This window comes from Schistocerca gregaria, chromosome 3 (assembly GCF_023897955.1).
Source record: "Schistocerca gregaria isolate iqSchGreg1 chromosome 3, iqSchGreg1.2, whole genome shotgun sequence".
Lineage (NCBI taxonomy): Eukaryota > Metazoa > Arthropoda > Insecta > Orthoptera > Acrididae > Schistocerca > Schistocerca gregaria.
The window spans coordinates 735,342,744-735,355,614 of record NC_064922.1 but is presented as its reverse complement, the minus strand read 5'-3'; the positions used below and the strand labels follow the sequence as shown (position 1 = coordinate 735,355,614).

General features: G+C 45.0%; 1 protein-coding gene across 1 annotated transcript in view; it reads right to left on the bottom strand.

The window, feature by feature from the left end:
• Positions 1-3,248: 3,248 nt before the first annotated feature.
• The window catches only part of LOC126353785 (uncharacterized), a 255,057-nt gene continuing 245,434 nt past the window's right edge, over positions 3,249-12,871 (bottom strand). The window contains exon 9 of the mRNA XM_050002874.1: positions 3,249-3,575. Coding sequence (XP_049858831.1) covers positions 3,406-3,575 — 170 coding nt within the window. The 3' untranslated portion in view covers positions 3,249-3,405. The remainder of the gene's footprint in view (positions 3,576-12,871) is intronic.

Below are 12,871 nucleotides of genomic sequence, written 5' to 3'. Positions count from 1 at the left end.
TGACCATGCTGTGCATTTGGCCTGCAGTCGTTGCACAGTGGCACTGACAGCAGTCCACATACACAGAAGTGTGTTGGTGCTTGTCAGAGTAATGTGCAGTGAGTGCAGACGTTTTCAGACCTGCTAATGGTGACTGTGTGTTCAAATGGCTCAAAGAACACATATTGATGACGTTATAAGGGGTAGAATACTAGGGCGACTGAACGCTGATCAAACACAACCGATCATAGCATGTGCCGTCCGTGTGCTACAAAATGTGATCTCAAGATTATGGCAACAATTCCAGCGGACAGGAAATGTGTCCAGGCGCTACAGTATGGGATGTCCACAGTGTACAACACCACAAGAGGACCAATATCTCACCATCAGTGCCCGCAGACGGCTATGGATTACTGTAGGTAGCCTTGCTCGGGACCTTACCCCAGCCACTGCTGACCCTGGTCACAGGAGAGTCCGTAAAGCCTGGCGTCAAGAACACAGTACATGGTCATTGGAACAGTGATCCCAGTTTATGTTCACAGATGAGTCCAGGTATAGTCTGAACAGTGATTCTTGCCGGGTCTACATCTGGCGTGAACCAGGAACCAGATACCAACCGCTTAATGTCCTTGAAAGGGACCTGTATGGAGGTCATGGTTTGATGGTGTGGGGTGGGCTTATGATTGGTACATGTACACTCCTGCATGTCTTTGACAGAGGAACTGTAACAGGTCAGGTGTATCGGTACGTCATTTTGCACCAGTACGACCGCCTTTTCAGGGGTGCAGTGGGCCCCACTTTCCTCTTGATCGATGATAACACAAGGCCCCACCGAGCTGCCATCGTGGTGAAGTACATTGAAACAGAAGATATCAGGTGAATGGAGTGGCCTGCCTGTTCTCCAGTCCTTAACCCCATCGAGCTAGTCTGGGATGCTCTCGGTCGATGTATCACTGCATGTCTTCAAACTTCTAGGACACTTCAGGAACTCCAACAGGCACTGGTGCAAGAATGGGAGGCTATACCCCAGCAGCTGCTCGACCACCTGATTCAGATTATGCCAACCAATTGTGCGGCCTGCGTATGTGTGCATGGTGATCATATCCCATATTGATGTTGGGGTACATGTGTAGGAAACAGTGGCGTATTGTAGCACATGTGTTTCGGGACAGTTTTCTCAACTTATCACCAATACTGTGGACCTACAAATCTGTTTCGTGTGTGTTCCCTACGTGCCTATGTTATTAGGCACATAGTTTTGTGTAGTGCCACATTGTGTGGCACCACATTCTGCAATTATCCTTAATTTATGAGCATGAATGTCGAATCAAGGATAGATAGTTCCTGTTAGCTGTGTGGCAATTAATAGTGTTCACTGTAAAGCTGCATGACAAGTAGAAGATCACTGAAAACATTCCTATCTTGTTGCAAATGTATGTAACTATTTTCTATTAAAAAATGAATGTAATCCAAAAAATATTAAGCTACCAATAAAAGATCTACAGTTGCTGTTTAATAAAGCTGAAGAGTAGGAGCTTTCTTCAATGGAGCGGCACTCTTTTGAGTTTATTAGGCTGCATTTAGCTGGAATCACCACAAATACCATGAAGGAGTATACACACAGTTTATTGTAAATACAGTGTACAAATGGAGTTTCTAAGAGCTGCTGCTCTTTTATTAATGTGTACCTTGATTCTCTACACATCCCTGAAGGTTCTTCATCTTCTTCTTCTTGCTGTGATCAATGGAACATGAGGAATGGGTGACCGAATGAGTAACAGTAGACTTGGAAGCAGATGGATATGGTTCACTCCCTATCCTCTATCCACACCTTAGCTGTATGATGCAGAGCATCCAGAATTGATACTTCAAAGAAGGCTAGGTCTTTCCCAGGCCCTATCAGACTTAACAGCTTCCACACAATGGATTTCCTATAGCATGTTTTGAAAGAGTGGATAAAGTCCAAATCTGAGTGATGCAACTTGTTTCAACAGTTTGGTAGCATGGTTTCTAACAGCACATTTCACAACAATATACAAATGAGAATTTTTCTTGTTACAGGCTCCCATTTGTGCATCAACGCCAAGCAACTTTTTTTTTTTATTTTTGTTAAGTGGCTCTGCAGTCAGTCGAAATTTTTCGAAACAATGATTTCTCTTTATTTGCCAGTCCGAAAGGGCCCAATATTTTCAGAATCATCAGCATTGGTACTTGGAATTACTGCAAGGCAAACTTTACTGTGTTTCCCACCATGGCAGTTTTTGCCTTTAAAGAAAAGTGTTTTATTTGGAAAACAGTTGAAAAAGAGACTGCCTTCACCAATGTGTAAGATGGCTTGCAGTTTATAGTGTTGTGCAAGTACTTTGAACCTGTCACTCTGCAATTCACTAACAGGTTCTACATTCAGTGTATTTTCTTCATCGCATACAATTTTGTAGACTACAATATAGCATTTCTTAAATTTGTTGAGGCATTCGTTATATGTAGAAAGAATTCTTTATACTGAGCATATTAGCCACCTTCAGTGCCTTTTGTCATACCACAACATCATTTTCAGGGATATTGAAAGCACATGCTGTCTGAAATCAGTTCTTTGTCACTTCTTCCATATCAGCATATTTTGAGTAACTAGCATATTTCTTCCTTTTTACATTTGGCCAATTTTCATTTGCAGCTTCTGAAACCGAGTCTTACTTTTCTAATAGTTACATTCAGCATGGACACAGATATCCCTAAACCCTGTGAAAGTGCTGCACATATTCCACAATGAACCTCAGAATTTTCAAGAATTTTACTCTTCCTTCCATCAAAAGAGGCTTTCTTCTTGTAACATTTTCTATCTTATCCATGACATAAAAGTGTAGTTGTTTTTAACAGCATCTCAGAACACATTATTTACATCAACATTGTGGTTACAGACCCAAAAAATTGCATAGTGTCACTACATTAGATTCAGAATGTCTGCACTATTAAGTGAAACACAGCCTCAAGGGCAATACTAAAGAGTCTTGCTTGTATCCTATGTTGTTTAGGAGGTTCAAGTGAAAAATTGTGGTCCTAACAGAATAGAGAGTACTGTGGTTTTTTTTTTTTTTTTTTCAGTTACGGAGTTAATTCAACTAAAGCATAATTTTCATTGCAGAAAGGAAAATCAAGATGTAGAATTCAGCATGAAATACATCCAATATTTTTGCAACATATTTGCATTATGCATGGTATATATTTGCAGTATATGCTATTATTATACTAATGTATAAAAGCAGTATATGTAGTTTTTATTAACAATTTTTTTAATAATCCTTTGGTTATACATAGCATGTCAACAGTATGTTACAGAATATTTTTAGATGTAGCACTTATTAATTTCTTTTTAAATACTCTTTAATTATATGTTACATTCAGAAGTAAATTAAAAAATATTGATAATTATGAACTGTTAGAAGAACGGTGAGAATCATTATTCTGGTAACGAAAACTGAGCGGTGGCTGATGCATTCTTCTACGTTTGTATGCGATGAAACATCCACCAGCTATCACTAAGGCTACTCCAACAATTGCACCCACACTGGCACCAGCAATTGCAGCTCCACTGAGTCCTGTAATATATGGAGTGTGTTGTACTGGAGTGTATCTTATTTGTTAATTAATAACGGCTCTATAAAATACAGATATTAGGAACTGTTTGCACAGTACTGGCTAATCCTAGATGTTCAACAACAAAGAACCAAGTAAAGATAATCACCACAAGCTAATCTTTTGAAAACTGCTAAACATGGTCATTACCTTAACTTCCTGGCAGATTAAAACTGTATGCTGAACCGAGACTCATACTCGGGAGTATTAGATTAGATTAGATTAGATTAATACTTGTTCCACAGATCATGAATACGACACTTCGTAATGATGTGTCAGGTTAATGAAAGATGTCTGTACAAGATATTACATTACACAAAATATTGCATGACACTAATGCTTAAGTTAGTTTTTTTCCCTCCCTTAATTTATATCTAAAAATTCAGCCAATGAGTAGAAGGAGTTGTCATCTAGAAATTCTTTTAATTTATTTTTAAATGTTGGTTGACTATCTGTCAGGCTTTTGATGCTGTTTGGTAGGTGACCAAAGACTTTTGTGGCAGCATAATTTACACCCTTCTGTGCCAAAGTCAGATTTAACCATGCATAGTGAAGATCATCCTTTCTCCTGGTGTTATAGCTATGCACACTGCTATTACTTTTGAACTGGGCTGGATTATTAACAACAAATTTCATAAGTGAATATATATACTGTGAGGTTACTGTGAGGATCCCTAGATCCTTCAATAGATGTCTGCAAGATGACCGTGGGTGGGCTCCAGCAATTATTCTGATTAGACGTTTTTGAGGAATGAATACTTTTCTACTCAACGATGAATTACCCCAGAATATGATACCATACGAAAGCAGTTAATGAAAGTATGCATAGTAAGCTAATTTACTGAGATTCTTATCACCAAAATTTGCAATAACCCTAATAGCATATGTAGCCGAACTCAAACGTTTCAGCAGACCATCAATGTGTTGCTTCCAGTTTAAACTCTCATCAATGGACACACCTAAAAATTTTGAAAATTCTACCTTAGCTACAGACTTCTGTTCAAAGTCTATATTTATTACTGGAGTTGTGCCATTTACTGTACAGAACTGTATATACTGTGTTTTATCGAAATTTAAAGAGAGTCCGTTTGCTGAGAACCACTTAATAATTTTGTGAAAAACATCATTTACAATTACATCACTTAGTTTTTGGTTTTTGGATGTTATTACTATACTTTTATCATCAGCAAAAAGAACTAACTTTGCATCCTCATCAATATGGAATGGTAAGTCATTAATGTACACTCCTGGAAATTGAAATAAGAACACCGTGAATTCATTGTCCCAGGAAGGGGAAACTTTATTGACACATTCCTGGGGTCAGATACATCACATGATCACACTGACAGAACCACAGGCACATAGACACAGGCAACAGAGCATGCACAATGTCGGCACTAGTACAGTGTATATCCACCTTTCGCAGCAATGCAGGCTGCTATTCTCCCATGGAGACGATCATAGAGATGCTGGATGTAGTCCTGTGCAACGGCTTGCCATGCCATTTCCACCTGGCGCCTCAGTTGGACCAGCGTTCGTGCTGGACGTGCAGACCGCGTGAGACGACGCTTCATCCAGTCCCAAACATGCTCAATGGGGGCAGATCCGGAGATCTTGCTGGCCAGGGTAGTTGACTTACACCTTCTAGAGCACGTTGGGTGGCACGGGATACATGAGGACGTGCATTGTCCTGTTGGAACAGCAAGTTCCCTTGCCGGTCTAGGAATGGTAGAACGATGGGTTCGATGACGGTTTGGATGTACCGTGCACTATTCAGTGTCCCCTCGACAATCACCAGAGGTGTACGGCCAGTGTAGGAGATCGCTCCCCACACCATGATGCCGGGTGTTGGCCCTGTGTGCCTCGGTCGTATGCAGTCCTGATTGTGGCGCTCACCTGCACGGCGCCAAACACGCATACGACCATCATTGGCACCAAGGCAGAAGCGACTCTCATCGCTGAAGACGACACGTCTCCATTCGTCCCTCCATTCACGCCTGTCGCGACACCACTGGAGGCAGGCTGCACGATGTTGGGGCGTGAGCGGAAGACGGCCTAACGGTGTGCGGGACCGTAACCCAGTTTCATGGAGACGGTTGCGAATGGTCCTCGCCGATACCCCAGGAGCAACAGTGTCCCTAATTTGCTGGGAAGTGGCAGTGCGGTCCCCTACGGCACTGCGTAGGATCCTACAGTCTTGGCGTGCATCCGTGCGTCGCTGCGGTCCGGTCCCAGGTCGACGGGCACATGCACCTTCCGCCGACCACTGGCGACAACATCGATGTACTGTGGAGCAATTCGGCAGTACGTCCACCTGTCCTCCCACATGCCCACTATACACCCTTGCTCAAAGTCCGTCAACTGCACATACAGTTCACGTCCACGCTGTCGTGGCATGCTACCAGTGTTAAAGACTGTGATGGAGCTCCGTATGCCACAGCAAACTGGCTGACACTGATGGCGGCGGTGCACAAATGCTGCACAACTTACGCCATTCAACGGCCAACACCGTGGTTCCTGGTGTGTCCGCTGTGCCGTGCGTGTGATCATTGCTTGTACAGCCCTCTCGCAGTGTCCGGAGCAAGTATGGTGGGTTTGACACACCGGTGTCAAAGTGTTCTTTTTTCCATTTCCAGGAGTGTCTATCAAGAACAGTAAAGGACCTAAGACCGAACCCTGTGGGACCCTGTGCTTGATAGCCCCACAGTTTGAGGAATCAGCTGTTGTATTAACATTACATGAACCACTTATTTAAACTTTCTGCATTCTTCCAGTTAAGTATGAATTAAACCATTTGTGCACTGCCCCCCTCAAACCATAATGATTTAGCTTATCTAAAAGAATTCCATGATTTACACAGTCAAAGGCCTTTGAGAGATCGCAAAAAATACCAATGGGTGATGTCCAGTTATTCAGAGCATTTAATATTTGATCAGTGAAAGCGTATATAGCATTTTCTGTTGAAAAGCCTTTCTGAAAACCAAACTGACATTTTGTTAGTACTTTATTTTTACATATATGGGAGGCTACTCTTGAATACATTACTTTCTCAAAAATTTTTGATAGAGCTGTCAGAAGAGAGATTGGGTGATAGTTGTTGACATCCGATGTATCCCCCTTTTTATGCAATGGTTTTACAATGGCATATTTCAGTCTATCGGGGAAAACACCCTGCTCCAAAGAGGTATTACATACGTGGCTGAGAATCCTACTTATCTGTGGGGAACAAGCTTTAAGTATCTTGCTGGAAATGCCATCAATTCCGTAAGAGCTTTTACTTTTCAGTGAGTTTATTATTTTACTGATTACAGAGGGAGAGGTTCGTGGAAATACAGTTGTTTCAAACTGCACAGGTATGGCCTCTTTTATTAGTAGCCTTGCCTCTTCTAGTGAAGATCTAGATCCTATTTTCTTCACAACATTTAAAAAATGATTATTGAAAATATTTTCAATTTCTGATTGTTTGTTGGTACACTTGTCATTCAGTTTTATGACATTAAAGTCTTCCTGTGCTCTTGGTTGCCCTGTTTCCCTTTCAATAATATTCCAAATTGCTTTAATTTTATTATCAGAGTTACTGATCTCAGACATGATACACATGCTTCTGGACTTTTTAATAACTTTTCTTAGTACCGCATATTTCTTTTTATAATATTGAACAATTTTGCGGTCAGTACTCCCTCTTGCTGTTAGATACAGTTCTCTTCTGCAGTTGCAAGATATTCTTATTCCTTTGGTTAGCCAAGTTTTTTTATATGTTTTCTTGGAATTATGTTTAACTATTTTTTTGGGATAACAAGTTTCAAATACCCTTAAAAATGTTCGAATCTCACTCCAGCACACAGTTTTAATCTGCCACGAAGTTTCATATCAGCACAGAGTGAAAACCTCGTTATGGTGATTACCACTTTATTACAGTTGTAATTTGGAGAATCCTCATTTTCAAGTAAATGTCACAAATGCACACAGGCATACTCACAGATGCTATCCCAAACTTCTGATGAGCACAAGCAGTATCCAGGTCACACAATAAACAGACATCTATATCTGGGTATGCACTCTGAAAGACACTGTGAAATGTGTGTCACAAGTTGCTGTACATTGTGCCACATGTTAAGGTTTATTTCCATTCGATTTGAATATATATAATACAAAAAGAATGACTCCATTAATGCCTCTCTTCACACTGTAAATAGTCTAATCTTGTCTTTGTGATCTCCATGGGATTGATATACAAGAGGCTGTAGTATATTCCTAGATTACTCTCTTGGTGCTGGTTCCAGAAAATCTGTAAGTAGGTGTTTGTCAGATAGCTGACAGCTACCATCAGGCATCTGCTACAGTACATTCTTCAGCATTTCTGTGACTTCCTTGTGCCTTGAGTCTGTGGCGCCGATGAGGTCAACACCAGCATCGATCTGAGTATCGTCTTTGAACTAAACTAAACATTATCTTTGTGCAGTTCTGCCATGTTAGTTCTATGTAAGCCTTTGATGTGGTCAGGTGAATAAACGAACTACTGCAAAAAGGGGGGAGTGTTGTTTGGTGTAACCAACCAGAACTTCTTCCTCACTAGTGACCCCGATTTGTAACGTCTTCCATTTTTGCCATTTTATTGTGTCCGCGACCTCCGCGTCAGTTATTTTTGCACGTATTACATCGACACAGCATTCGAACAACGACTTCGACACAATGCCTAACGTCGGATTTTGTGATCGACATGCATCGTGTTGCGGGTGATGTACACCCACCAGGACTGCAGCACAATGCCTCTCACTCAACGATTACGCTGATTTCGCTGGATGTTATCGAGCCTGCAACAATAAGTGAGATTAGAAGTGCCCATGACTCCGGCTATCAAATGCCTTTGTCCCCACCACATGTGCCCTCCCTTATCGACTGTGCAGATACCTCTTACAGGTCTCTGTGCAGAGGGGGACCAATACCAATTTCTGCAAATGCTTCGTTGCACAATCTACCACCACCAGGACAACAATTTGCCACGCTACAATCCATGCAGTACCACACGGATACCTGCCATGTGGCCAGAACTGCTTCGTTCACAGGTCAACCTACTCAGCATCCCACCACGCCCACGCCTGCCTCAGTTCAGCATCAGCACTTGCCTTCGTACTTCAATACCTCAGCCTCCAGCTGGAACAACAACTGTTATCTGTGCCTGACCTCCACCTCCATCCCACTGCTATGCCTCAGTGTTTTGTGCCACAACATTCACCTTATCCGCACACGTTTTGAGTGGAGTGACTATGAACAGTGAACTGTCACACATTCTGTCCCCCATTCGACATCATTTTCCATACTGTGCTTCTGAACAGCCCGCACATCTGCAGCCTTCCTGCAACACAGGTGGGCCCGGCTCTGATCCTACGTCGAGCTTTCCGTGGACTAACATGCGTTCTCAAACTTTGAACTTCTCACCTGTCGCCCACACGCTGGCTCCAGTCGAGCTTCCGCACAGTTCTCGGCACATCTCGGTGCCTCATCTGAATTGGTCTTCCGCAACGTGTCAATTCAAACACACCTGCAATGTTTTGAGCTGCAACCGCAATCGACACATTATGGTGTCTCACCCGCATCGGCCTTCCGCATCGTGATGGATTGTGCTCAACCGCAATGTCTCATCTTCATGCTGCCACCCGAACAACCATCATTGCCACATCCCCTGGAGGCACACTCTCCTGGAATACTACAGCAAAAACAGCTTGTTTCAGGCAGTGCCCCAATGAACTCAACTCAATCTGTTCTTCCGAACATTCTACAATGCTTACCGATGATGCCGCCGTTCAATCCTGACAGAGCTACAACCTGGTTCAAAATTGTGGATGAAGTGTTCGACCATTACAAACTTGATGAGTCAACCAGATTTCTGTGCCTCATCACCCACCAGCACGACCAGGAGGACTTGATTGCTGACCTGGTGGACGCCCCAGACTCATCTACCCGGTACACTCTAGCCAAAGAGACAGTCCTGTGTCGGCTTGCACTCTCAACTGAGGCAGCAATACGGCAATGACAAACCTTCCCAGCTCTGGAGACGGCTACATGCCCTGGTCAGTACCGATCTATTCTCTGACACAGCTCTCCTCACCATCTGGTCAGATAAACTATCTCCTCACATCCACTTTGCTCTGGCTCGAAGGCCTCCTTAACCTGTCGAGCAAAGAATGACAATTGCTGACAAGCTACACGATGCATCACTGCTCCACTTCACCAGCCGCTGCCTACCTGACAAGTCTCAGGTTCAGGCTCAGCCCTGCAGCCGGACGTGGCCGAGGCTGACTGCCAACCATTCCACTTGCTCCGGAAAGCAGCAAGAAACAAGCAACTGGGACGTCACCGGCTCTTCCCACGATCACGCCCCCTCCTGCAACCAAACCCGCTGCGGCCACCGAACCTTGGCCACCGCCACTGGCAACGAACCTTGCCCAGGAAATGCAACCACACTACCCATACTGTTACTTCCACACACGGTTTGGTGAGGGGGCATGGAACTGCAGACCACCTTGCTACTTCCCAAACCCAATCGCCGGTAGGTTCGGGTGCCGCCTCTTGCGCACAACATGACAGGCACCCCCCAGTGCTCCATTCTGTCTGGGAATGACCGGATAATTGTGGACGACTTTACATTAAAGACATTTCGTCGGGAAACGTCTTCGTAGTGGACACATGCACTGATGTTTCACTGCTGCCCATGTCCTTCGCGTCGTCGAACATCTGCCCTCATCATACTTCACTGCAAGCCGTGAATTCAACTAAACTACAGTGCTTGGGCTCAACTTCACATGTCGTCTCACTCTCCGCAAACTGCAAACTCGAGTGGACTTTTTTAGTGTGCGAAATTGACGAACCTACACTAGGCATTGACTTCTTGCGACACCACAAACTTTCACCGGACCTATTGCGAAACAGCGTGTTTCACCATCTGTCCAAGACTCACTTCCCCTGTGCTCCATCGAGAAGCCCCCATGTGAAACATCAGTCCAGGCTCATCTCATCCGTACATGCTTGTCTCTGTCGACGAAATTACAAGAAACCTTCATAAGTGCCTTGTTGAGCTTGAACACGTCGCTCGCATACTTTAGGAAAACTTCGAGCTCTCCCTCCGGCTCCAGGAAACACAGCTCCAGCTCGCCGATGCAGCAAAGGAATTACAGACACTTCAGCAAGGACAAAGCAAGGTCAGTAAGTGCACCGAATCTGCTTGCAATCCCAGCAATCGAGCCTCCGTGTGTTTACCACCCGCTACACCTTGCAACTGTGGTGTCAAGACTGCCATAACGTGTACTGACAGCTCCACAGGGCCACACCCTCTTAACATGGCAGCGTTTGACACTTGGCCGGACACAAGTGCGCATGCGCGACGAGCATCACGTGTTCCCGAACTGACGGCTCCTAACCCGCCACTCTTGGACAGCACCTCAAACTATACAACTTCGGCTCCTGCGCGCCGCCGTGCGACCGCCACTGACAACAAACAGTGCACTCGCGCCTAGCACTTCGCACGCGAGCATGCTGCCACAAGCTGCGCTCTCGGACAATGGACTCACTAACGGCTCACGAGCTCTACGGAATTCACCCGAACACGGTGCCACTGCTTTGGGCCGGCAGCCATCTTGTCGCGTTGACTCTTGGGACACTTGCCACCTTGGTTCCCGTCGGATCCGCCGAGTGGCTCCAAACACCACGACCACGCCTCGCCTGCCCCGCCCGCCTCACATTATAAACAAACTGTCTCCCATGCCGCCGGCAACATTTCTGTCGTCACCAACGGCGCTGTTCACAAACTTTGCCTCACGTCAGGTCCCCCGATCTCCAGTAAACCATGTCGACTTTCTCCCGAGCGCCTCTTCAACCTTAAAAACCATATTTCTGAACTACTAAGCTCCAGCGTCATTGAACCGTCTGCCAGTAGCTGGTCTACACCATACATATGACACCCAAGAAAGATGGGTCACGGCGCATGTGCGGAGACTACCGTTGACTAAACGCACAAACAATTATGGACACCTACCACACACCCAGCACTGCCTACTTTACCAGTTCCCTCGCAGGTGCGACCACATTCTGTTTCATCGATTGCAAACAGGCCTACCACCAGATCCCCATGGCACCTGAAGACATCGAGAAGACAGCAATCACCACCCTGATCGGGTTATTTCAGTTTCGATTCATGCCCTTCGGCCTGAAAAACGCAACCCAGACCTGGCAACGCTTCATCAAAGTGCTATTGGACCTAAAATTCAGCTTAGCATATCTTTATGACATTCTTGTGTTCAGCTCCTTCGTCGAGGACAACATTCGACAGTGCAAACTGTTATGAACACTCGCGGCAGCAGGCATCGAGACCAACCAGGACAAATTGCAGCTACATCAACCCGTTGTCACTTTTCTTGGTTTTCGGGTCTTTGCCGACGGCGTTTTACCGCCCCCTGAGAAAGTACAGACAATACTAAACCTTCGCAGACCTGTGTCATTCAAAGAGCTCTGGCGCTTTCTGGGGACGGTTAATTATTATCGCCGACATCTACCTCGGGCTGCGGAGATTCAGGCTCCACTGACGGACACCTTGGCAGGCACCCACACTTCTGGATCTCGGCCCGTTCCGAGGACCCCTGCTGTGACTGACTCTTTCACTGTCCTCAAAAATCTTCTTGACAAGGCCTGCACCATTGCGCCTCCTCATCCCAATGTGCAGCTTTTCATCACCACAGACGTGAGCGATACTGCTATCGGTGCTGTCCTTAGCCACACAATCAACGGCCAGACTTCGCCTCTGCAGTTCTTCTCGCGCAAGCTCACCAATGCACAACGGAAATACTCCGCGTTTGACAGGGAGTTGCTCGCTGTCCACAAAGTGATCAAGCATTTTAAGAGAGATGTTGAGGGACGCCCTTTCTATGTTTTAACAGACCACAAACCCCTGGCAGCGGCCATTACAAACACACCAGCTGACCCGTCTCCTCGCCACTTCAGATACATGGACTTCATATCTCAGTTCACCAGCGATGTCAGACACATAAAAGGTGCTGACAATATAGTTGCTGATTTCCTTTCATGAGTCGACGCCGTTCATTCACTGTTAGACCTCTCTGAACTGCCTAACCTCCATCCTGCCGATGAGGACACACAAAAACTGATTTCAGACTCTACCTCTTCACTACACTTCATCCGCACCACCTTCCCTGGCATTCTGGTGAGATCTGGTCCAATGACAGTACGGGCACATTATTCCCCCTCA